We start from the raw sequence: 24,854 nt of genomic DNA on the forward strand, positions 1-24,854 counted from the left end.
ATGCCTTAGCGTTCCGTTGCTGCATGCGACCAACGAACCAAGACCACCTCAAAACACCTGCAACTCCACCTTTCATAACACGATCAAGCTGCAAATTGCTCTCTGCTTGCTTGAAGATTAGCATACCCGTTATAAATGTCCTTCGATGTATTGGATGTACTTGATGGACTGTACAACTGAATAGATTGAGCTGCATGGCTGATCGTACTAGTATTACATATCTATGTCATTACCCATGGAGCCGACGCGCTACAATGATGTCGACACGTGAAGTGCCCACCCAAAAATGCCTGCAAGTGCAGAGAGCTCAGTCAGCACTCGTGGTGCTTCTTGCTTCTTGCTTCTTGTTCTTGCTCATGCTCCAAACAATGCTCGTCTCTTGTCACCAATCCTCTCTAGTTCAGGACTCACAAAACGTGAGACGAGGTCCAACGCAAAACACACGGCCTTCTGGAACAACAGAATCAACAACCAACCCAATATTTGTGTCGCGAAATCCACCTCCATCAGTTGATAATGTGTCGTGCACCAGCTTTTCCCATGACGCCTGCTTCTTTCGGTTTGGGGCTTCGGTCGCGGCTCTTTCTACCTCGGAGAAAGCCCAACACGCTGCTGCTATCCCTAACATCTTTGCTCGCTCCAGCTTCTGCTGGTAGCGACACCGCTTGGTCGGCCAACAATGACCAACTTCCGTGCTCGTCAAGAACCATTTGTACTCCTCCGCCCTTGCTTGCTTGCCTCGACGCAGGTTGTGGCCTTGGTCTGCTGAATGACGTTGCTTGTGACGCGGGTACTGATCTTGGTATGGGCTGCGTGGGCGGAAGGGCCGCTTTTAGAGCCTCGAGCTCTGGAATATGCTCCGACTTGACGTGCAGCGGTAATACATTTGGCGACATTGGAGGTGTTCCGTCCGGTGTCGTCGCCACAGATTGAGGCTTTGATTGAGGTCGAGAATGTGTAGACCCAGTCTTCTCGATTGCATCTACAGTGCCATCTTCCGCCAGTGCTGCTGCTGCACTCCTACAGTTTGTTAGCTGTATCACGTCTCGCAACCAGGTTCAAACACATACCCGTCGTAGGAAGCCAATGTATAATCGAAAGGCTCAAACAATGTCTCGATCATCCTATGCAGCTCGTCCTCCCGAATCTCTTTACTTGTGGCGTCTTGCCGGAGCTCTGGTCGGGGTTTCTGCTTCCTAGCTCTCGCTTCTAATGGCGCTTCTTCTAGCAATAATTCCTCCAGATCGTACGTTGCATCGAAATTGGTCTTGTCGCTTGATGGCACAAATATCGGTCGTATCAATTTGGCTTGCAGCGCCTCAAAGTCTAACGGACTAAAGAAATGATGGGTTGTAAATGTGTCGAATCCAGCTGCCCCTATCCGTTTCCGTTTTTGTCTCTCGAGTAACGACGACATGGCGTGTAGGCATGGCATTGATACGGGCGGCTTCGTAACGTGAAATTTCGGATTGGAGTTACAGATGTTTTCCACTAACTCGTCGTGGGTCTTTCCCTCGAATGGTCTCTTCCCGTATATGCATTCGTAAAATGTCACACCTAATGACCACCAATCCACCTCGCATAAATAGCCAGGGCCTCGAAATGCCTCGGGAGCCAGATAGGCCAGAGTCCCAGATTTACTTGTCAGTAGTTTAGGTGGCCTGAAGTCTGATGCAACATTGAAGTCGGCTAGATGCACGTGTCCCTCAGAATCCAGTAGCACGTTGTCAGGCTTAACATCTCTGTGCACAATCCCTTGTTCGTGAATGTACCGCAGTGCACAGGCTAGCTCGCCCATCCAGAATCGAACGCAATCTTCGGTGAAGGTCTTTCGGGATATGTGAAATCGAAGGTCGCCACCATCCATCAGATCAACCACAAGATACAGATACTCGACATCCTGGAAGCTATAGCGCAGATTGCACAAGAAAGGGTGATTCAAGTGCTCTAGCATGCGTCGTTCGCGAATTATGTTTCGTACACTCTCCGATCGCACGACTTGGGAAGTTAGTACAACATGTCTGCCAGGAAAGTTTCGACTTTACCTTCATCCTTGCGTATATACTTGAGCGCAAATGTAAGACCTGAGTCTTTTCGTTCTACAATCCTGACCTTGCCAAAAGCGCCTTTGCCCACCACTCTTAAGAGCCGGAAATGGTTCAGATTGACTTCATCTGTGTAGACGACCGGTTTGCCCTGAGAGTTGCCCATGCCTTTCCGACCTTACTGTCCAGCGCGTTGGGTCGAACTTGATGAACGTCACCACGTGGTGTGCGCAATGATCGGAATTTCAAACTTTGTAAACCTGGGGTTTCCGAGTAGTTGTGTATTTGTCGCCAATGTATTTTGATCCGTTGCGAGTCGTGTTAAACGAGAAAAGTCGACTCCAATTTCGTGAATCGTGATGTGCGTAATAGATTCAAACGAGTTGACAGGCGATGTTGTTGACCCGGACGTAATGCGACGACACAGGTTCTCTGGCAGATATCACCAAAGTAGGTACATATCGATCGAGAAATGATGAAGAACGAGGAGAAGCTGTAAAACACAGGAGTCTGTGGGATGGAAAGGTCAACACTCCTTCTAGAAGCAAAGAAGCGTGTGAGCGAAGCGACGGGGTCCACTCATGCACGACTTTCCGAAACGATCTCTCCACGTGGGTGTTTAAGCCTTTGCACATACCCAGCTCGGCGGATCACATATTCCGTACGACTGCCAAAAGAGTACACACGACATTGGGAGGCTCTACCTGCCATCGCCCCATGATGCGACGGACGACGAGAATGCAGTACCTATATCTATGTACTATATAAGTAGATTTGGAGGAGGAAGTCGAAGCATTAGGAACCCGGCACTATACTAGTACCAATCTCGTAACCGTAACTCTATCGACCCATAATAGCTGGAGCTGTGATGCCATGAAAGGAATGGTGTACATCGTGTCATGTAAGGCTATGTGTGCTGATGAGAGACGACACAATTGCCTGTATTGTTGAACCTGTCAATATTTCGACATTCTAAAGCCATATTCGATGGACAATTGTGTAGAAACGATGCAGTCAGTCGTGGTACTGGTATGGGTATATGGAAGCTATTGAAAAGCTAGCCCTTGACAGTGGCGATGGGCAAACGAGGAACGAAGTTGTAACTTTGGTCTGAATTGAAAGAAATCAGAGACTCCGCCCTTGAGCAAGCACGTTTCACCAAGGAATGTGGCTGCCACGTTTTTTATGGATGAACCCTTATCCCTGCCGCAGTCTATAACTGGTTATATCGGTTCCACCGTCTCCAAATCTGCCTCAATTTTGTGCATGCATTAGGCCGTTTGGGCATCGCATATCTCCGTCGGAATCCACATGGTGCTTACCACCGTCGATGCTTTCGAGCCTTACCCAAATCCGAGCTACCACCGTGATCTGGACCAACAGCACCTCATCCACTGTACCTGGAAAAGGTCCTTGGCATGTCTGGTTGGATGCCAATGGGTTTGTCGTAAGACCATACGAGTACCGAGTACACCTTCCGTGGCTGTAATGCAGCTAGTATTGGAAAAAGTAATAGGGTTGATACCTTTTCTTGCCGGGTAGCGTCAACAAGGACAACTGGACAATCGGAACGAGTCGATATTTCGCACAGACATATACCAGTAGAGATCTATAAATCTGCCAGAACCTTATGGCACGGGAGTAGCGCGACAAGAAGCACACTGCAAGGCTGTTAGTATTTTGCAGGTCTCGAGTCACAACATTGACCGAGTCGTCTTTGGTCCCGTTGTCCGCGGCCTTGCATATCGACCAATCGTTGCTGCCACGAGTTGGTTGGATTTGTCCTTACGCGGCGGGATGTTGTTATAGCTTTCATCGAACCAACGATCATACTCGTATTTCGTGCATCTGTTTTCTTGTGACCTTGTGTAGAGGGTTGTGCTCACTGGCCAGACGCTCCTACCACTGGCCAGATCGTGTCGAGGTACCTAGCAGTAGTGATTGCCCTCGCTGGTATGACAACCGCTGAATAAAATGGTCAGTACTCCGGCGCAGACGACTAGGAATTGGTTGAATTATGGGACGGTAAGACAGGCAAGGCCTCACGTGCTCGTAACATCTTGCTCTGCCTTCGATTCCTTCTCTCGTGACCTAATGCTGAAGCGAGGACTTGGAAAAGTATGTACTGCCAGTGTGGCTAAACACGTTTATTGAGTAGTAGTGATAACTGCCTGGCGTCCCGGGCTGACGCCTGTCAGGACTCCAGGCCGGGGCTAGCTCCCCACTTCGACAACCGTCCTCACTTCTCTACAACGAATTGTACATGTCCCGCAATACAACCATGATGATTCTTGGACAATGTCGAATCACAAGCTGGCCTGCCAGGTCATCCATATGGTTCCGGCGCATATCCAACGGACTTAGCTCCCGCCATCAGCAACGTCAGGTCCATTTGTGACATCATGGGATCGTACGTTGACGTGGGTTAACAATTGATAAACATGATCATGGTACAACATTTTTTCTGCTTCGCTTCGGTAGACACTTTTTTTGAGAGACACTAACAGTCAGTCATACAACTCGATCAAGAACAAATTTCGCTACACAGCCATGGAGACAGTTAAGAACGCAGTCAAGAGTGCTACTGGCAGTGATGGACAATTTGAACAAGGTCAGTCTCGTGCAAATATGCTGTGATTGGACTAAGCTAACGGACCACAGGCCACAAGGTCCCAATCACACATCAAGATCCCCCAGGCCATCAACATGAACTACCTATCAAGCCTTCGGACACAGAGCTTCCCACAGCGGATGGAGGCTATCAGCAATACAAACCTGCCGGCAAACTTCAAGGCAAGAAGGCCTTGATCACCGGAGGAGATTCTGGTATCGGTCGAGCAACTGCTATCCTGTTCGCTATGGAGGGAGCCGATAGCATGATTGTCTATCTACCTGAAGAAGAGAAGGATGCACAGAGCACCAAGCAAGAGATTGAGAAGTATGGTGCACAGTGTTACCTCTTCCCAGCGGATGTCACCAAGCGAGAGAATTGTGAAGCCGTGGTCAAGTCTGCGCTCGAGAAGATGGGCAAGGTCAACATCCTTTTCAACAATGCAGCATACCAAATGGTACAAAAGGACATTACCGACCTGCCGTATGAACAGTGGCACAAAACATTCGACACCAACATCCACCCATTCTTCTACTTCTCCAAGATGTTGATCCCACAGATGAGCAGAGGAGATGTTATTATCAACAATGCTTCTATCAATGCATACATCGGACGACCAGATCTCCTTGACTACACAACTACAAAGGGCGCAATCGTGTCGTTCACCAGAGGTTTGGCAAATCAACAAGTATCGAAGGGCATCCGAGTGAACGCCATCGCTCCTGGCCCGGTCTGGACTCCCTTGATCCCAGCGACCATGGACAAAGACGCGCAAGATTCGTTCACATCACCTATGGGTCGACCCAGTCAACCGAGCGAGCAGGCAACCTGCGTTGTCTTCTTGGCCAGTGCTGATAGTAGCCAGCTTACTGGACAAGTCATACATTCCAACGGTGGTGGTTTCACGACATCATAAGTTTCGTACTGAAAGTCGACTGAGCCAGCACGAATAGATATGGGTCAGCCACGACAGTAAATATAGATAGTTATATAACCGTGAGCAATTGAACATTGCCGACCTGTTTCTACGGAGTAAAATATTGTTGCCTGCATAGTAAAGCACTCACCTAGAAGCAAAGCACAACGCAGAATATTCCGAGAAAGGTTATTTATCGACCGATGTTTTTGGACAGAGGGCCTGCATCTGTTTGTGGTTGCATTGCCGATCATTGCAAGCATTTCGTCCTCGCATCCGTCGTTTGACATCAGCTTGCAGCTCTAGCTTTTCCAGCTAGCACATCAATGGTTGAACCAGTGAAGTACAACTCCTGTGAGCTTTGCCAATCTCAAAAATTCGCAGGATATATGGCGACCGCCAGAAAAAAACAAGACATTGTGGCAGCTCTTGGTGTCAGACCGTTCCTTCCTTATCGAAGATTGACCGAAAAAAATGGCGAGCTTACTTCACACTTTCATAATACTAGATGCTCCAGATAGGCGGTAAACAGCACTCATATCATTTATGCAGCCTTCGTATTCGTAGATTGTTCCTAGCATTCAAGTCGCAAACTTCAGGAGCTCCTCTGCAGGCTCGTCCATTCACTAACCATAAACCCCTTCCGAAGCAGTCCTTGTCCTCATCGAGGACACCCAGCAAAATGAAGGACTACAAATTCGAGATCAAGCCCAAGGCCAACCCAGGTGCAATCGTGCAAGGTCCTAACTATCGCTTTACAATCCTGACTGACCGTCTGCTGCGTTATGAATGGTCTGCCGATGGAAAATTTGAGGACCGTGCCTCTACCTTTGCTATCAATCGTGACTTTCCAGTACCAAAATACCATGTCTACGAGGAAGGAAACCAAAATCTCGCCATAGTGACGGACTATTTCCAACTGAGCTATGACAAGCAGAAGTTTTCACCGTCTGGCTTGATGGTCAGCTTCAGTGCCAAGGTAACAGATTGGGGTGCCCAATGGAGGTTCGGTTATGAGGTAAAGCCTGGAAATCTTGGAGGCACGACAAGAACTCTGGATATGGTTGATGGTCGTTGTGAAGTCGATCAGGGTGTTTGCAGCGTAGAAGGTTACGCCGAGGTCAACGATTCACTTTCTATGCTTTTCGATGGTTCTGGCTGGGTCAGTCCACGCATGTCTGGTGACCGAATAGACGGCTATCTGTTTGGCTATGGGCTCGACTATCGTGCTGCAGTCAAAGCACTCTATCAACTGTCCGGTAATCAGCCAGTGTTACCACGATGGGCTCTGGGAAACTGGTGGAGTCGATACTATGCATACAAGCAAGATGAGTATATTCAACTGATGGACAAGTTCCGAAAGCAAGACATTCCACTAAGTGTGGCTGTTATTGACATGGATTGGCATCTTGTCAAAGACGACAGAGTGCCACATGCAGGTTGGACTGGCTACACTTTCGACGATAAGCTATTCCCAAATCCGACCGAGTTCGGACAACAGCTACATTCGCGAAATCTCAAGATCACGCTCAATGATCACCCTGCTATGGGTGTCCACCATCACGAAGATAGTTATGAAGAGATGGCCAAGGCTATCGGACATGATACTAGCAACAAAGACCCCATAGTTTTTGACCCAACACACAAAGAGTTCATGGATGCCTACCTCAGCATTTTGCATAGGAACATCGAAAAACAAGCTTGCGACTTTTGGTGGATTGACTGGCAGCAGGGTTCCTTCTCACGCATACCTAGCATCGACCCTCTGTGGATGCTGAACCACTTTCACTTTCTGGACAATGCATTGCCGGAAGCCGGAGCAACCGTATCGGCAGCTACAGGTGCATCTGAAAAACGACCGTTGATCTTCTCGCGATACGCTGGTCCGGGGTCGCATCGATATCCTGTCGGATTTAGTGGTGATACCGTCATCTCCTGGGCGTCTCTTGCTTTTCAACCTGAATTTACTAATTCGGCCAGCAACATCGGCTACGGGTGGTGGTCGCATGATATTGGCGGGCACATGGTGAGTGGTCTCTTAGAGGCGTAGCGGTTTCGACCAAAAGACGTCTACGACTCTGACCCATACGATTTCCCGAGCTAACATTTGGCAGTGCAAGTACTCTCGTGAACACGTCCCGATTGTTGAGCTAACATTTCCTAGGGGGCACTCGAGACGATGAATTGACCACACGATGGGTACAGTATGGCGTTTTTTCTCCAATAATGCGGCTGCATTCGAGTAACTCAGCATGGACCAGCAAAGAGCCATGGTGCTACCGAGCAGAGGGCGAGAAGATCATGTCCGACTTCCTGCGACTGCGACATCGGCTTGTGCCCTTCCTGCATACCCGCAATGTTACAGGAAGCACAGAAGGAGAGCCGCTTTGCCAACCCATATACTGGCACTTCCCAGAAGCGAAACAGGCGTACCGACACCGCAACAATTACCTGTTCGGTTTCGAAATGCTAGTCGTACCTGTTGTGGAGCCAAGGAACAAGCAAAGCAACATGGCTACTGCACGAGCATGGCTGCCTCCTCTCGGTAGATATGTCGACATCTTCACTGGCATCGTCTATGATGGCAACAGGGAAGTGAGTATATACAGAAGATTACAGGATTACCCTGTGTTGTTACACGAAGGAAGCATAGTCGTGCTCGATGCCGCAAAAGCACCTGCGAATGGCTGCTTGAACCCGGAAGCATTCGAAGTTTTAGTCTGCGTTGGCAGGAATGGCCAAGCCAGTGTTCTCGAATCACCAGATGACGACTCAGAACAAGTCAAGAAAGAAGCGAACACGAGAGAAAGAGGATCCTTGATACAGTACAAGCAAGCAGAAGGAAAGCTCACCGCCAATGTTACTGGTCGAACATGGTCTTTCAAATTCCCGGCCATCGTCAAGGTTCCAAAAGATCTGAAGGTCAGTGTTGGAGGCAAGGATATAACGAAAGATGTCCAGGTCAACCTAGAGGCTTACCCGTCCTTGCCCAGCATGGTGGTCAAGATTCCGCAAGCTATGGACGATAAAGCAGAAATCGTGATTGAGCTTGGTGCGAACCCTCAATTGGATGTGATTGATCACACTGAACGTATGAAGTCGTATTTAATGGACATGCAAATAGATTTCTACACAAAAGATGTGATATGGGAGGTCTTAAACGACGAAAGCAGCACATTCAGCGTGAGGATAAGTGAACTGCTTGCTATTGGGCTGGATGAGGCGGTTTCAGGACCATTCGTGGAGTTGTTGCTATCTGACAGTCGATTGGCTTAAGATACCGCGTGAGCGCGTACCAAAGACATAGCATTGAGGGGAACGAGGACGCGAACGCGAGTCGTTTGTCGAGTGGCAGCTCAACAATGTGGTTCTCGGCAGGTCGTGGTGATGGAATCGAGCAATAGAATTAGAATGGTCACCCAGAAAATTAACCCGATGGCAACAGCTACTGCTCTGTTCAAAAAGCCATTTTCTAGTCTTCTAACACCGTGTCGTCTTGGCCCATACCCTTACTGATAATAGCAATAGACATCGCTCCGGACTGCAGATCGCTAGTACCATTACCACCATTGCTAATTCAGAAGCTACCTCGTAGTGCCTGCAACAAGCTTCTCATGCTCATATAGCCAACTCCTTCCCGCAGGAGTACCTTCTGTAATTCAGCTCTTCCACAATTAAAGTCTTCTTCCTCTGCACACTATCCGCGTCCAACTCGAGACTGCGTTGAAGGACAATTCCCCAGTGTCCTCTTGCTTCGCTCGATGTAATCATGCCTTGGGGCAAAGGATCGCAGACAGCAACCTCGAGTCTTTGACCGCATGAGTATAAACCTGATTCGCATCTGGTGTGCCTGAAACATTTCGGGTCGCCTCGCTGCAGGATCTTAATTTCCGTTTGCCCTGGACCGGACACCAGCACTGTCAAACGACAGCTGTACTCCTTAGAGAACTCGTTTTGCCCTCGTGACTTCAGAATTTACAGACTCTTCATTATTCCTGAAAGTCTTTGTTCCCTCTCTCAATCATCCAGTAGTACACACTCTCTCAAGTCGTAAACAACGAATCCTCCTCCCTCAAATATTCACCTACATCCCCCTGTCTAAACGCCACCACAGCCGTCGGGTCCAACTTCCGTGCTTCCGCCGTCGATCTCGCAGTAACACCGAACCCCAACGGCGTATCATCCATATTCAACACCACAACACCACTATGCTCAGGACAATCCTCGCTCCATCGCCCAACATGCGCCTTGACCACATTCCCACCGTACAAAAACGGCATCTCCCCGTTCGACTTGACCCAAAGTTTATACCGTGCGTGCGGCGCGATGATGTCCAGACAGGTGATGTGTAGCCTGAATTTTCCGGTCTTTGTGAATTTTCCTATGCAGGTTCCGAGGCAGAGGAGGTTGTCGCGAGCGACGGAGGTTGCTAGGTTGGCGAGGGAGAGTTTGACGTAATAGACGCGAGATTCGTGGAGGCGGAAGACATGTCTGTCGTTGTTGGTGGTGATGCCGGTGTCGTCGGCGGATTCTGAGGGTGCGATGAGTTGAGTCAGTGAGCGGCCGGTGTAGTTTGCTAGTTTTTTGAAGAGGGTTTCTGTCTCGGTTTCTGTGAGTGCGCGCATCTTGGGGTGGTCAATTCGGAGGGCGATGTCAACAGGCTTCCTAGGCGTTGAGTCCTACACAGAACTTCTAGCTCATTGCCGTTATCGATATTGGACTTGTAGAAAAAAGTATTGTCGCAACGGGAATACTTCGGCTATATTGTGGCATCTATAATTAGTGGTATCTTCCGCGTCGTCGTAGCAGTATAGGGTTCAAGTTCTCGACAACCTGTGAGTGCAGCATTCTGATCCAGGAGGTGCAATGAACACCCTATGCGAAGTGGCTCAATCACCGCAAGTACTGGTGACATACCTCATCTGCAGGTAAATTGAAAGCAAGTGTAGGTTTCCTGACTCTGAACTACGCAACGAACATCTCCGTTATCTCTGGTGTCTGCTCATTTGTGCGCCTTATGTCACAGCGATAGAGGACGTCGAGAAAAGACTGCTAATCTTTTGTTGTGCTTGGAATGATCGTACATACCTTGCCTGCCGGTGTTTCCTCGTACATAGCTACCTCTCCTCCAGAACCTATTTCGAAGCAAAGGCCGCCAAGATGGAGCGGAAGGAAGAAGTCCTTGTTGTGGGAATGGGTGCCATAGGGACCATGGCGGCATACGCAATTCAGAGTGGTGGACAAGCCAAGGTAACAGCAGTCTTGCGTTCTAACTACGAGATAGTCCAAGAATTCGGCTTCACCATCGACTCAATTGATCACGGCAAGGACATACGAGGCTGGAGACCATCTACAATATTACGTTCAATACCTGACTGCCGCGACGGGTCAAAGCAGTACGACTACATCGTGGTCTCGACCAAGAACACGCCCGACATGGCTCCCAGTCTGATAGACCTGATTGAGCCGGCGATCAAGCCCGAAGTGACTACGATTGTCCTGATGCAGAACGGCCTAAACATCGAGCAGCCATTTAGACATAAATTCCCGCAAAACACGATACTTTCGGGCGTCCACCTCATGGGAGCAAGTGAAACCTCACCAGGCACTATTGTACACAACGAGCCTGATATCTGCAAAATTGGTCCGTTTGACAACAGCGACACGGGCGTCCTCCAGGAGAGAGACGTACACATCACTCGCGCTAAGAGGTTTGTCGAGATATACAATGCTTGCGGAAAGGTAAACTGCCAATTCGACGAGAACGTACAATTTACCCGCTGGCACAAACTGGTATACAACTCCTCTTACAACTCCATCTCAGCTATCCTACGCATGGACGTCACGCGTATGCGAGTACACGAACACGTCATCGATGATCTCGTCAAGCCGATAATGGAAGAGATCATGGCGATTGCTGGTGCGGCAGGTGTACGTTTACCAGAAGACTTGCCCATGAAATTCATCACGATTGATTCTCTCGACTCATGGTTCATGCCGTCAATGGGTCAGGACGCCATCAAGGGCAACTATTTGGAGTTCGAGAATATTGTCGGTGAGCCTATGAGGGAGGCGCAGAAGCTGGGTGTACCTTGTCCGACATTGACTACTGTGTATGGCTTGTTGAGGGGCATGCAAGCTAAGATCAAGGAGAGCAAAGGACTACTGGAGCCGAGGGTTGAGGACGCCAATAAATACCGTGGTTGAAGCCTTTGCCATGCTTGAGGGGCTTTACGATGACACGCAACATACTCAGATTCACGACTGGCCATTTTCAACAGGAAACAATTTTGACTCCGGAAGACTATCTCACTGTTCCTGAACTGATGAGTCGGGGTGGACCTCCATCAGAAGACCACAGCTGGTAGAAAGCGCTGACATAAGTCATGACAAAGTGACCCAGTGCTTAGCGACGTGAACGCACTGGGAAACAGCTTCAACGTTCTGCCTTGTCATCAAGTGCATGCTGCGGTGCTTCACATGGTGAGAACAGCTCGCAAAGGAGGACAGCAACCTTTGTTATTGACCTTGATCCAGGCCGCAATTGATGTGCTTATTGGCTGCGTCGCGGAGGAAGCTTTTCACTGAAACCTTGAACAGTATAGAATAACCAGTGACTGGACCATGGTTGCATCTCGAACGTATCATGTTTATCATTTGTTCTATCCATCGTCTACGATAAGGGTGCATATTATCTGCCTTACTGCGATATACATCCTGACCATTTTTGGGTTATCCAAATCTGCTCGTCTATTTCAGATTCACTCAATCCTTCACATCCTCTTTCGTCTTACTTGCTGACGCGCTGGTAGTCTGATCCTTGATGATGCGATACAACTTCTCGGCAGCATCGTCATATTCAATGTCAGCGGCCCCAGTCAACACATCCAGCAAGGGCATGATCTTCAAGGCAGCAGATCCGAAACTTTGCAGACATGTTACCATCTCACTGAGACGCTTCTCAGCATGATGATGAGTAGCTTCGGCTTCTTTTTCCTGAGCTTGTTGTGCCCTCCTGGTTTTGTCCTTCTCAGTCTTCAATTCCGCTTGCAGACTTCCAACCATCGCCGACGAGGCCTGCTCTTGTAGTACTAACCTCCCATTCTCCTTTGACAAGCGCTCGATCTCAGTCTGGCTATCTCTCAACCTTTGATAAAGTCCATTGACAGCTTCAAGTGCTTCAAATCCGGGGATAGGGTAGTTTGGCAGTTCAACGGACGTAGTTCTTTTGCGAGATGGCTTTGATAAGGTGGGAGTGGCGTCGTGATCTTCGACCATTGTGCTTGCAGTGCTGCTCATAGAACGTCCACGTTGGTTCTTAGATAGTGAAGGTTTGTCGCCTGCTTCGGAGCTGGACTCTATTGATTGCCTTGGCTGATCGTCTTGAGAAGGAGATTGTGGTGATTCAGGTATCTCGTAGGATTGAGCTTGCTTTGAAGCACTCCTTTTCGTGGTTCGTTTCTTTGGTGCTGTTGATACTGAACTGGCCCTTGCACTACGCGGCATATTGTAAAAGATGTGCAAATAGTGAATTGAATCAGTCAATGTGGAATGTATACAGAGTACACAGAACAGCCTTGCAAGATCGTTGGATTATGTTTGCGTGAGACGGAATATCAGAACAGACCAAGTGGTTCCAATCACTTGACTACGAGCGGCAGGCGCCTTGACTTGCAAAACATTGCTGAATTGAGGCAGGCACGATCAACGACCTGACCTGTTCGTAAGCATACTTTCCTTCATACACCAGCTTCCACATGCAGTTTATACTACTCACATTGATATAGAACTCTGCATTCGAAGTCTTCGAGCCGTTGTTTTGAAGTGTATGAAGGTTTCACTCACAACGGATGAGACTATTTGCACGCACAACTTCCACGATCTAGCGACGCATCAGAGAAAACATGCCCACGCATGTTGCTGGGGTTGAGTAAGAGGACGACACGAGCAGAACGACGACTTGTTCCGTCGTGTTGCTTCCTATCCGTTGTCAGAAGTCCTAGAGCTGAAGTAGCTCCTCATCGTAGTGCCTTGGCAATTGGGTAGCTGACTCTCCTCTTTGGTCTGTGTAACATACGTGTTCATCACCATCGCATCATCGCGCTCGCGCAACCCTGCTGCGGAGGAGACCAGGTATGGTCGCTCGGCTTCTGATCCATCGCGTCCTAGACACGTACATCCCTGTACATTCGAGTTTGTGGGGCATAGCTTCATTTCTTTGTTATCTAGCCTATTGTTTGTAATGACTGCGATATCAGCTGGTGGTGATCTGGCCGCCTAATTCTCCTTCAACATCGCCATTTCTGGCTGATGAAAGTGATGGGTAAAGTATCGATGCCAATGGGACCACTGTTCATCCAGAAGAGAGGCCAGAGACACGGCACGGAAAGTCACATAGTTGTGATACGAACCGCCATCATGACAACTCTATTATCCGAAGACCACAACAACTGTCGATTAACAGCATGGCATTCGTTTGTATCTCGGATTTCGAGCAACGATCTCACACTAATGCTGTGTAACCGTAATCCAGATTCAAAGCGCACCAATATTTAACTTTCAAGTTCAGCTGCGAGTCAAGCCTGGTTGTTAACAGCACTAGAACAACCATGCATGATTGGCACTAATGATCCTCATGACGATTTCAAAAGTACATCTCGTTCCTTCCAGCGAAGAGTACGGGGTCTGGAGTGCGAGAGTGAACCTACGAGCTTCTGCTGATCGTGTTACGCTAGCGACTGCTTTCAATATGCAGATCCTTCGCGTAAAGGGTGTTCGGGTCATGGAGCTCGAAGATCGAGCACCCTCAGTCTATCTCATTTCCAACCGTGACATTGTCATCCTCGCTACTCATAATCTTGATAGCAGCCAGCTAACTTCGCGCTCGACGTGAGCATATCTCTTAAGCTGGTCGTTTTTGACTGCAGAGCGACGATGGGAGCCTCTGAAAAGATTCGGAGTTGAGCGCCTTAACACGCAATTTCTTACAGTTTGAAGGCTGTGCAACCAATTAGGGTCTCGAGGCGTTCACGCTACGACTTAGCACCATGGCACGGTTTACTAGTAGAAACAGAAAGAGGGGAGGGGGAATTTGTAGACATTCGAGCTACAATCAGGCATCGAGGGACGAATACAATCAGATGCTTGCATGTAAGATGAGTTGCGAATGAAATTTTAGTAGTCTGAAAATTAAGCAGCTAGTTCACGTAGGACGCCGCTTCGAAGGATTGATGGTGCGAAAATTTGATTGGAACAACATTAAAGCGGAGCTTGCCTTGCCAGCGATATCTGAGCTTCGCCTATCGAACAGCTCGCACTACCCAGGATTATTGCACGGGGACCCCCTGAGCGCCTTATTTCGACTCTGTGCCTGGCAGGGCTGGTTCGATAGTCTAGAATAAATTCCAATCCGTTCATTCGTTCTTCATATGCTTGCATGGCTGGGCCTTGACGATAGGCCATGATAATATCGGCTATCTCGTTGCTTAGTGTACGAGTCGATATGGAATTGAAGACATACTTTCGATGCCGTGTGGATGGTAAAATCTATGTCCATGAGCTGAGGTGGGCTGATTGTAACGTGTGAAGTGGTGTACGGTCTTGGAGACTTTGCGTTGGTATACTGTCAGTGGCTTGCCTCCCTTCTTAGAGCTGTAGCGCAGGAATAGTTTTCATCAATGGGTCAGACAAAATTCAAGTACAACCTCGTGTCGTGCCTCAATTCCTCTGTAGGATCTCTTTTCTAGGTTACGTCTTCGGGATAATCACGTTCTCGTGTCTGTCGGCTCATCGGGGGTACCCGAGATAGATGTTTGTGTTCCGAGATATGAAAGAAGTTATTTATATGGCGAAGCTATGGATGCTCAATTCAGAATGTTGTTGAGGTCAGCAGACGACCTTGATCCAGGCGACGACCTGAGGGACTGGGATTTGATAGTTGGCCTCTCACCCTGCAGATGGGCAAATTGTTGTTCTGGCGATTCAGTCGCCTCGGATTTGATGTTCGGATCTATGGGCAACTGTTCATTTGTCTGCGTTGTGGTCGGTGTGCAGTCGTGACTGATATTGCTACTGTTCGATTCGTCGCTGAGTGATGTAGTCGAGCGCCGTGTCGACTGCCTAGGCTGCATTCTGAATCGATGTAGTTCTTCGTTGTCTCTCATCTGCCGTCAATCAGTACACGTGAAGCTCAGAGTATACTAGCGTCAGCTACCTCAGCTAAGCAAGCACCACATATTCTTGTCCGTACCGGCACACCACTTGAGAGAAAGATTAGCTTCGTCGACCAAAGTCAAAACGTTGGTACCATACCGCTCGTTTATATTTTCGGTAAGTGTAGGAAAGTCGAAGATTCTGTCACAGAATCTGCACCGTACTGGTCTTTCATACAACCCAGTTCCTTCCATGATGAGCGTCAGTTGATGGTTCGTGGAAGTAGTAGTTGTCTTCTCGAGAGAAGGTTGAGTCTTCTAAGATATACGAACTGCTCCGTCGGCCACGGTGAGCAGACGTTCCTTAGCTAGTTGGCGTATACTAGCGACAATACCTGGGTAGCGATGCTTCATGGATGAGGCGACTATGGGTCTTATTATGCACCACTTCAGGCAGCATATCCTGTAAATGCATGACGCCAGGACAAGAAAGAATTAACCGCAAAATTAACGGAGTTCATACGACCGTACATGAACTATTGCCCCTAGATCCAGGGTTGAAGCGCTCGAACAGCGCTACCTCCAATGACAGGATTGTCTAGGAACGATCTTGCACAGAGACGTTCGATCATCCGGAGAGTTCCAGGTAAGAGACGGGAGGGTGGCGAAGGGAAATGCCGTTGGGATTGTCATGTTTCGTTGCCAATACGACTTGAGATCGAATTGCTCTAGACTCGTCAATGCCCAGCTACTGTAAGCTGAACCTGTACGCGCCTATGGCTGGAACCTCACAGGCGTAGACAACATGACGAGGATCCATCGATGGGTCATCGTCAACATCACCCCACCCACAATTCGCATACTCTTCCTGTTCCGCCCGGCACTAGGACAGAAGAAGGTATGGGTGGCAAGTACTCGACTCAGGCCACTTGAGTACCATTATCCAACAAAACAACGGTTTTGTTTTTTTGATAACGTGGCGAGAAACGGCAGACCTTGACTGGACATGCTGATGTAGCTTGTCGCGCGGCTGGTTGATGTGACTTACGAGTTTGAGGTCTATTCACAATTGATTCCACTAAGCGTATAGTTTTGAAGAAGAATACGAAGTGACATTGGCAAACGGGACGGACATCTTTTCCTGCAGGTATGTCGTTTCTTCTGGGATCCGTGTAGATCATTTCCAGGACGACTACACCGCAAGCCATAACAACAAAGATACGATGCGGCGCGGATGCTATCCCATGCATGATGGCCGGAATCAACGTCAGACCGGGATGCTATTCCGTCTCCACAGCCAGCAGTTCAACTTGTGATGTCGGTATATTTCCCATGAGAAGGATACAGAGCGCGTGTTATGTTACTACTAAGTACACAGGCAGATCCCCGATGAAATAGTGCATTTTGCCTAGACGGGAAGGATCCGTAGTATGTGGACACACGACCTGGGAAGGGACGAGCCGTAGAGGAAGCATGATCCTATTCACGACTCAAATATTAGCGTTAATTTCGCTGTCGATTTCGTACCACTATTTTTACGAGAATCGCTCATCCGAACCAGTATTCTCCACGCGTTTCAAGCACATGATGGAACGGATTCGAATGGTCGGTCTTATGAGACCAAGTTCCATTGCCTGGAGGCTACCGCAAAGATGCACTTTAGAATTGGACATGTTTCTGCCATCAAGACCTCATCTAGCGTTCTGATCAGGAGGACTGCGGCCTTGGAATGTTACATCGTTGCGACTAGCGGTGTGCTGGTCTTGCCTGGTTATTGTGCTGGGATGTAACCTATCAAGGGAGACCACAGTGATCAAGATACATACCTAGTGCTGAATCCACAGGCACCATATCGTGACACGAACGTGGCTCATTGCTTCCCAGTAAGCTTGCCTGTCCCAGAGGTCGTAGCGATCTGGACACATATTCGAGCGACTCTCTGCGCAAGCTGCTGGCTGCCATCTGCTGTGGTCTTTCTGTCTGTCTCAGTGTGGAGGGAGCCACGGATCCAGGAGACTCAGGTGCCGAGAAACTGATCAAATCTAATACGTTTGTATGTCTCTTGTGGGTTGGATTAAGGAGTTGAACCGAAAACACATGTATGGCACGTATATCTGCGGCTCTGCTGTCTGCCAGACGGTATTTCTGTGAATATGCTGCCGAGGTCAGGGAGAAGCCTGAAAGATCGTAGCGAGGACAGCAATGTTCCTGAAGCTCTAAACGAACATCGACAAGTTCGTGAAGTGATATCATCAACGAACTTGAGACGTTCAAGGGCTGTTCGAAGCTTTGGAGAGAACTTTGAAAAAATCTTGGCGAGGCTACGTTTCTATTTTGAGAATCACCTATAGTGAACTAGTTGCGGGACGGCCCCGGTCACTGCCGACGGCCAGCGTTGTTGTTGCCTCGACGCGCCCATACTCTTACAATTGACATACACACTCGCAAAAGGTCTACGATAGTCTTCTGATGCGGCGACCTTTGGCTTGCCCTTAGGATATGAGCACAGCTTGAAAGGCCCTTGGTGTTGAAACGATCTGCTCGCCTGAGCTAGGCGTGCTCTGCTACAGCAATGTTACCACACCCATGTACCATTAGGCGAACTGACCCTGCGGCTCTGCTGAAGCACTGCCCGTTCCGTGCAAGTCATATTTAAAGCTGAGAGCCTCATCGTTCGTGTAGTTCTTCTTCGCTCGATATTTGCAATGCACGATGCAACACATCACCATGAGCTGTGCCCTCAACAAGCTGTCAAGCAGACAGGCAATTCGTATGGCTCGCAAACAGTCAGCGGTCATGCCCGCGCCGTGTTCGGGAACGTAATCGTCAACAACGTATACAGCGTGCCTAATGCAGCAGAGACGAACCTGCGAACAGCCGTACTCGAATGGCTCTCACCTCTGACCTTTCGACGCCTCCACGAAGAGATCAGGGACAAAGCTATACAGAAAGATGACTCCAACCAGGCACGAACAAGTGGAGAGTATTCGGGTAGATGGCTGCTCGAATCTGACACGCTTGATGACTGGAGATCGAGGAGAATACGGAAGTTATGGATACACGGCATGCCTGGTGCAGGCAAGAGTGTCCTCGCCTCGATCATTATCGATCATCTCCTCAGTATATCTCAGGCCTTACCTAAAGAGAGTTCTTTCAAGGTCGCGTTTCTCTATCTAAGCTACAAGGAGCAGCACTCTTTAGTACACCTCCTGGGTAGTATCATTCGACAGGCTGTCCAAGATGACGAGAAATTGCCTGATCCAGTCCTGGAGGCATTTAAGCGTTCAAGGAACCGTGGCGACGAACCTCCTACACAGAAAGACCTGTCGATAATGCTTGCTGATCTTGTCCAGCTGAAACCTCTTTATATCGTGATCGACGGACTGGACGAGTGTCACCGTGAGACTAGAGCATCTCTGGTCAAGCTGCTGCAGCCTCATGGTTTTCAGGACTTGAAGCTCAATCTTCTCATCAGCTCACGACTTTTAGACGAGTTTGAAACATTGGCACGTGGTTTCGAGCGCGTGAACATACGAGCTGACTCTCGAGATATCGACATCTTTATTGACCGTATGTTTAGCGAAAATGCCTACCTGGAAGACTTCCGCCAGCAAGATCCAACATTATTGGACGATGTCAAAGTGGCTGTCCGTTCAAGATGTGATGGAATGTAGGTTGATCTCTTCCACTCAGCATGCAATCATCGTGGCTAATCTTCTTGTATAGGTTCCTCCTCGCCACGATCCACGTCAATTTACTCGCCTCAAAACTAACCTTGGCAGAACATGAGACAATGTCTGCGTCAACTGCCAACCGATATCAATTCAACCTACAAGCTTGCCGTCGAACGTATACTTTCTCAGCAGGAAGAAAAGAAGAAGCTAGCACTGGACATATTCGCCTGGATTCTACATTCAGGTACCATGACCTTACCAGAACTTCAGCACGCCCTGTCGGTCAATCCAACTACTCGAGCTTTCGATCCGGAATATCTGCACCAAGAGACCAGAATCCGAGATGTTTGTGGAGGGCTTGTCACTGTCACCAAACTTGATGTTCGCTTTGTACACTATACTGCACAGACATATTTCTCCCAACATATGGAAGAACTTTCGGTGAACGTGCATGCATGGATTGTGGAAGTTTGTGTGAACTACCTCTCCATGCCGGCACTTGAGCAACCCGATGATCGTGAGGAAAAGGTTTCTTTTGCCGATGACCTCTGGGAGGATCCTCAAGGCTCGCTGAATACTCTTCAAATTCACAAGAGATACGGCAGCAAGGGTTCTCCTGGTCGAAACTCGAGATCAAGAACACCATCGCCAGCAGCTCAGAAGCAATCTTCACGGCTCAATTTCACCACAAAGCTCGAGCGCTTTCCTTTTGCAAGATTTGCAGCACGTAACCTTGGCTATCATCTGCGTAAAGTCGTAGATGCAGACTCGCAAGCTCGACTGATTCAGCTTCTCAAGGATTTGACTCGGGCTCGAGCAAAGAGAAACTTCTTGTGCAGGCTCTGGTGGACAATGAGTCTCTACTATGCAAAGCGAGAACAAAAGATTACCGACCCAGAACTTTATTCCAGTTTGGACAAGTCGGATCTACAAGGCGATCCTCCAACAGCCGTGACTTCCGGTGGGTCATCTGGCTCCACACCAAATAGGGAGATAACAGCACTGCATGTCGCCGGCTATATTGGCTGGCTTCCTCTGGTGGAAGTGCTGATTAGTGAAGGTTGCGAACTCGACCCTGTTGACTTCGATGGACGCACACCATTCATTGTTGCAGTACAGGAGGGACATTACAATGTAGTGGGAGCACTACTGGAGGCGGGCGCAAGCCTAAACCTTACAAGACCTGCTGGTCAAGATATCATGCTACAAGCCGCACAAGAAGGACATCTTGACGTTGTCACTATGACGCTGGCTCAAGTCCTGAAACGGTACGAGGCGCAATCCATCACATCTGCGCCGGCACATCTTCGCAAGGAGGAAAACTACCTCGACTTTCTAATTCAATTGCTTCTCCAGCTTGTGTGGCTTATACTGAGTGCGCGCACAAAATCATCGAACACTAACAACGATGTTCCAGCTCAAGTGCTAGAGCCAATGTCGAAAGACATCAAAAAGGCCATTCTAGCCCTTTGCGATAGCAACCTCCGGCTTCTGGCTGCTGCAGGGCTTGGGGAGGCTGACATAGTCCAGGAACTTCTCTCCAGGGAATACATCAGCGACGTCGAGCCATACAGTCTTCACACAGTGAAGATGGCATTATTTCTAGCGGTCGAGTCCGGATTTGCCACGGCGGCAGAAGCTATCCTTGCGAACGGAACGGACGTCAATGATACTGACTCACGTGGTAATACAGTATTGCATAGAGCAGCGCTGCGCAATGACCTGGCGATGATTGAGATGTTACTTACCTATAATCCGGATGTCAATTACAAGGACAGTAAGGGTCGTACCGCGTGGTCACTCATTAATGAAGGCCAAGCAACAGAAACATTTGTTGACAGAAGAAAAGGTGAGTGTAACGACCCGTCAACTCTAGCAGAACAATACCCTAACTTATTCTAGTCCTCGATGCATTAATCGAAGCCGGAGCAGATCCTAACATGCGCGATCGCCAGGGTGTATCCGTATTGTATGGAGCGGCTGCAGGTGGGCATATTGAAGTCGCGCGTTACTTGCTTGAAGTGGGTGTTGACCCTGGATCTCAGACTATCTATGGTTGGGCACCTCTTCACTGGGCTGCAGCAGATGGTCACCTGGAAGTTGTTCGGCTGCTTGTCGAGGCAGGTGCCAATCTCAACCCTTTATCAGACACATCGAAAACGCCCCTTGATCTTGCCAGATCCTGGAAGGAGAATCCAAACCGTGATCTTACTGTCAAATTATTGGTCGAGGCAGGTGCACAATCTGCACAAGAAGTTTTGGCTTCTCGTGCCACCCGGAAACTTGGCAAATCTCCACTCACGTCTGCTGAGGATGACAGCGAGCATGATCTTGATGACGACCGATCTAATGTCTCGTCTCACGAAGTTGGCAATAGGACCTTGGATAATATGTGGCAACACATCGAGGGTATCACGGGTGACAGTGACGATGGAGATGGAAGTGAATCAGAACACAACTCGGACGAAGAAACCAACGACGAGGAGCAAGCTCTTATCGTTTGACTGTAATATACAGCACGGAAACGTAATTTCACTCTTCTCCCGCACGCATTCCCTTGTGTATAGCTATCTGTGGCTGGACCTCAACGTGTTCGGTTTGAGTTGGACGCGTCGCGTACTCCGTCAGCACGTGACAGAATTTGTTAGCGATGGTGAGTTTTGTGCTGCATCGGCATCGTTCAAGCTCGCGAGAGAACGTCTATCAAGTCTTCCTCTATGCTTCTTGCACCTGAGCTCGCAATACAGTTGTATCTCTGGCGCCTTCCAGTCCTGCTTCGCTAAATGTGACCAGCTAGATCCCCAGTGCTGCGACGACGCATCTGACATGTCTCAGCGCGGTCTGCCATGAATCAGACAAGCCACTCCTTGTGACATGGCGCTGTTCTTCTGACGTCCTTGAATGACAATAAATATACAGAAGAATGCTCGCGACACTGCCTGCAAGGTCCTTTGTCCCAAGTCCAATAAGCGATCACAAAGAAAGTCTTCTTGAACATGCTTTCAAACACGTCTACTCATTCTGTTCTTAGGCGCTGATGTGTGGTTACTAACGATACCTTTAATCCTGTTCCAGCAATCTAGCACACCTTAGCCTTAATACAGAAGAGAATTTTTTTCACTTCAGCAACACACGAACGTGCGACATATGCCTCCTTCCTCATTAGCTCCCCACGAAAGACGAGAGCGATGGATGACAGCGATAGCAGGCTCTTTCCACCAGGCGACGATTTGGCGAGCTACACGAGACCAAAGATTGGAGATTGAGGAACTGGTAGTTGCGCTATCACATCGAATTCCTACCTTTCTTGCGAAAATCGAAGATCTGCTGCAAGCGCACCGGACAAGGGTATTCTGCCATCAAGTCACAGAGGCACTTGATGTAGTCCGGAAGGGATATCGTGCGGTCATGAAATGGCTCGAGCAGGGCAGTTGGACAATAGCCGAAGAGCAGGAAAAGAAAGAGTTGCATATCAAGCACCTGATCATCTTCAACCACTACCGTAAGGTCTTTGGAGAGTGCTTCTCGAGGTTCAGAAAGTTAGCACGGTACTTTAAGGAAGTACTCAAGGCTGAGCCACGAAAAAGGGTGCGGAGGAGACGATCATGCTCTGATTTGGAGGATACACGTTCGGCAGGCACTGAGCAGAGGCTGGTGTATGAGGTTATGTTGAGGGATGTGGCTAAAGTGCTGGAGAAGTCTCTGGTGGATGGTCTGTCGAAGACACACGAACAATACAACAGCAGTCAGCTTTTCTGTGAGTATGTTGCGAACGTCCAAGACAGGAATGAGAAGGAGGAAAAGCTGTGGAAGAGGGAAGGAAAGAGATATCCATATCCGGACTACAAACTGAAAGACCCAACCCAGAAGAAAGTTTCCTTTTGGTTTTGCAGCAGCAAAGTTCAGGAAGTACCGCCTTGGAGTGAGGACGAAGAGCTACAGAAGTGGTTTCCTTGAATTTGAGCCGACAAGAGAATATGATGTGGTGCGAAGCGCTCAATTGAATTCATTGCGACAACTAGAACCACAATTTGATCAGCTCTTCAGCTACTCCTTCAGCAGTCATCACTCCGTTCTCGGTGATTAGACCTCCTATCAACGAAGGCGGTGTAATATCAACCATGCCATCTCCTCTTCCTTGATTCTCTGCGTCAACCTGCAATTCCATCTTCTCGCCGTCAAGGTCGTTTCTGAACTTCAGCACCTGCTGCTTGGCACCCATAGCCTGGAGATCAGCATCACCAAACGAGGTTGGAAATTGTCGTGTGAACTTGTATGATTCTGCTGCGAAATAGCATGGTATTGCTGAAGTTTTAGCAACCGATGCCACGAGACGAGAACCTATATTTGAGACAGCCGCACCATTTTCAAGGACGGCTTCTGCACCTAACAGGAAAAGCACATTGCTAGTATTGTTCCTGTCCAGTGAGTCGATGGCATGTGACAAGGCTGGTAACGGGATCGTCGCGACAGGTATGCCCAGCGACAACAGACGCTTCAAGCTCTGATGTATTGGGTCTGAAGTTAGTGAGGAGATGAAAACGACGTTAAAGTACCGTCTGCTTTCTGCGGCATGATCGAGAACTGCGTCGATCACTCTGCTCGAGCCATAAACGAAGATGGTACTTTGATCCCGTATGAAGGGCAAAGCGTGCTTGGCGATTTTGGATCTGGCTGATTTGGTCCGGCTGACGAAGAGTTTGCTGTTTGCGATGAGCTGGCGACGTAGTTGGCTGAAGTCGTGTCCGGATAGTTGTGTGGGCTGTTGCTGTACGACTGTGATTATGTAGCGCTGTAGAAGCTCGGTGCCAGCGCTGAGAGGGATAGGGTTTGACTGGGAGGCAAGAAGAGTGTTGCTTTGTGTTTTGAGGAGGGCGAGAGTTTCGGAGATTGTGGTTAGGGAAGACGCGGATAGACTTGCGATTAGGGATTCGATTGCTGCAATCGCTGGTGTGATAGATGGGTCGGAGGATATGAAGCGCGTGTAGTGAGCGACTATATCAAAACTTGGAGCGTTGTTCTCTTCTATAGGTGGCGTCGCAAGACCTGTGATGGCGGTATTTATTAGCAGGTTCCTGAAAATGGTTGCGCTCGTCCATCTGATAATCAGTAGGTCTTGTGGAACTTTTGTAGCCCTTCGCAATAATGGTCCTGATCATGGACACGGTTCGTCTTGGCAGTATCGCCCAGGCCTGCAGGAGTAAAGCAATTTTATGTACTGGTACTCAACACGTTTGAGTACGCTTCAACCCAGCTCATCCTCGCAGCCGCATACAGAACAGGATCTTCACTTACCAGTTCGAGAACTTGCAGCCATTTTTCAGTGCTCAATGTGTAAGATAATGGTCAAAAGACGAGCGTCCAAGAACATCGATATATAGTCATACCCTGCTTGCATATCTAGGCTTACAGATTCTGGCTGATTCAACCGCTGTATCAGCATGCTATACCGGCAGC

At 48.8% G+C, this 24,854-nt stretch overlaps 8 protein-coding genes across 8 annotated transcripts; 5 read left to right on the top strand and 3 right to left on the bottom strand.

The window, feature by feature from the left end:
- Positions 1–506: 506 nt before the first annotated feature.
- Positions 507–2,211, bottom strand: PKC1_1 (Serine/threonine kinase; the record flags this gene model as incomplete). Its single annotated transcript, XM_064897573.1, has 3 exons — positions 507–1,020; positions 1,071–1,998; positions 2,046–2,211. The coding sequence occupies 3 exons, from the start codon at positions 2,209–2,211 to the stop codon at positions 507–509; spliced, it is 1,608 nt and encodes a 535-aa protein (XP_064756523.1).
- Positions 2,212–4,595: 2,384 nt separating this feature from the next.
- On the top strand, positions 4,596–5,572 carry LTR64_003213 (uncharacterized protein; the record flags this gene model as incomplete). The annotated part of the gene is made up of 2 exons (XM_064897574.1): positions 4,596–4,656; positions 4,707–5,572. The coding sequence occupies 2 exons, from the start codon at positions 4,596–4,598 to the stop codon at positions 5,570–5,572; spliced, it is 927 nt and encodes a 308-aa protein (XP_064756524.1).
- Positions 5,573–6,254: 682 nt separating this feature from the next.
- LTR64_003214 (uncharacterized protein) lies at positions 6,255–8,848 on the top strand (the record flags this gene model as incomplete). The annotated part of the gene is made up of 3 exons (XM_064897575.1): positions 6,255–7,598; positions 7,687–7,699; positions 7,737–8,848. The coding sequence occupies 3 exons, from the start codon at positions 6,255–6,257 to the stop codon at positions 8,846–8,848; spliced, it is 2,469 nt and encodes an 822-aa protein (XP_064756525.1).
- A 491-nt stretch (positions 8,849–9,339) lies between these two features.
- Positions 9,340–10,197, bottom strand: NIP7 (ribosome biosynthesis protein nip7; the record flags this gene model as incomplete). The annotated part of the gene is made up of 2 exons (XM_064897576.1): positions 9,340–9,471; positions 9,661–10,197. 2 exons carry the CDS (start codon positions 10,195–10,197, stop codon positions 9,340–9,342), a joined length of 669 nt encoding a protein of 222 aa, XP_064756526.1.
- A 241-nt stretch (positions 10,198–10,438) lies between these two features.
- LTR64_003216 (uncharacterized protein) lies at positions 10,439–11,779 on the top strand (the record flags this gene model as incomplete). The annotated part of the gene is made up of 2 exons (XM_064897577.1): positions 10,439–10,500; positions 10,705–11,779. 2 exons carry the CDS (start codon positions 10,439–10,441, stop codon positions 11,777–11,779), a joined length of 1,137 nt encoding a protein of 378 aa, XP_064756527.1.
- Positions 11,780–18,428: 6,649 nt separating this feature from the next.
- On the top strand, positions 18,429–21,901 carry LTR64_003218 (uncharacterized protein; the record flags this gene model as incomplete). Its single annotated transcript, XM_064897578.1, has 3 exons — positions 18,429–19,370; positions 19,506–21,246; positions 21,300–21,901. The coding sequence occupies 3 exons, from the start codon at positions 18,429–18,431 to the stop codon at positions 21,899–21,901; spliced, it is 3,285 nt and encodes a 1,094-aa protein (XP_064756528.1).
- Positions 21,902–22,544: 643 nt separating this feature from the next.
- LTR64_003219 (uncharacterized protein) lies at positions 22,545–23,354 on the top strand (the record flags this gene model as incomplete). Its single annotated transcript, XM_064897579.1, has 1 exon — positions 22,545–23,354. The coding sequence occupies one exon, from the start codon at positions 22,545–22,547 to the stop codon at positions 23,352–23,354; it is 810 nt and encodes a 269-aa protein (XP_064756529.1).
- Positions 23,355–23,415: 61 nt separating this feature from the next.
- On the bottom strand, positions 23,416–24,714 carry GCN3 (translation initiation factor eIF-2B subunit alpha; the record flags this gene model as incomplete). The annotated part of the gene is made up of 2 exons (XM_064897580.1): positions 23,416–24,443; positions 24,693–24,714. 2 exons carry the CDS (start codon positions 24,712–24,714, stop codon positions 23,416–23,418), a joined length of 1,050 nt encoding a protein of 349 aa, XP_064756530.1.
- Positions 24,715–24,854: the final 140 nt, after the last annotated feature.

The sequence above is a fragment of the Lithohypha guttulata genome (genome assembly GCF_036872675.1).
Source record: "Lithohypha guttulata strain CCFEE 5908 chromosome Unknown scaffold_2, whole genome shotgun sequence".
NCBI classification, from domain to species: Eukaryota; Fungi; Ascomycota; class Eurotiomycetes; order Chaetothyriales; family Trichomeriaceae; genus Lithohypha; species Lithohypha guttulata.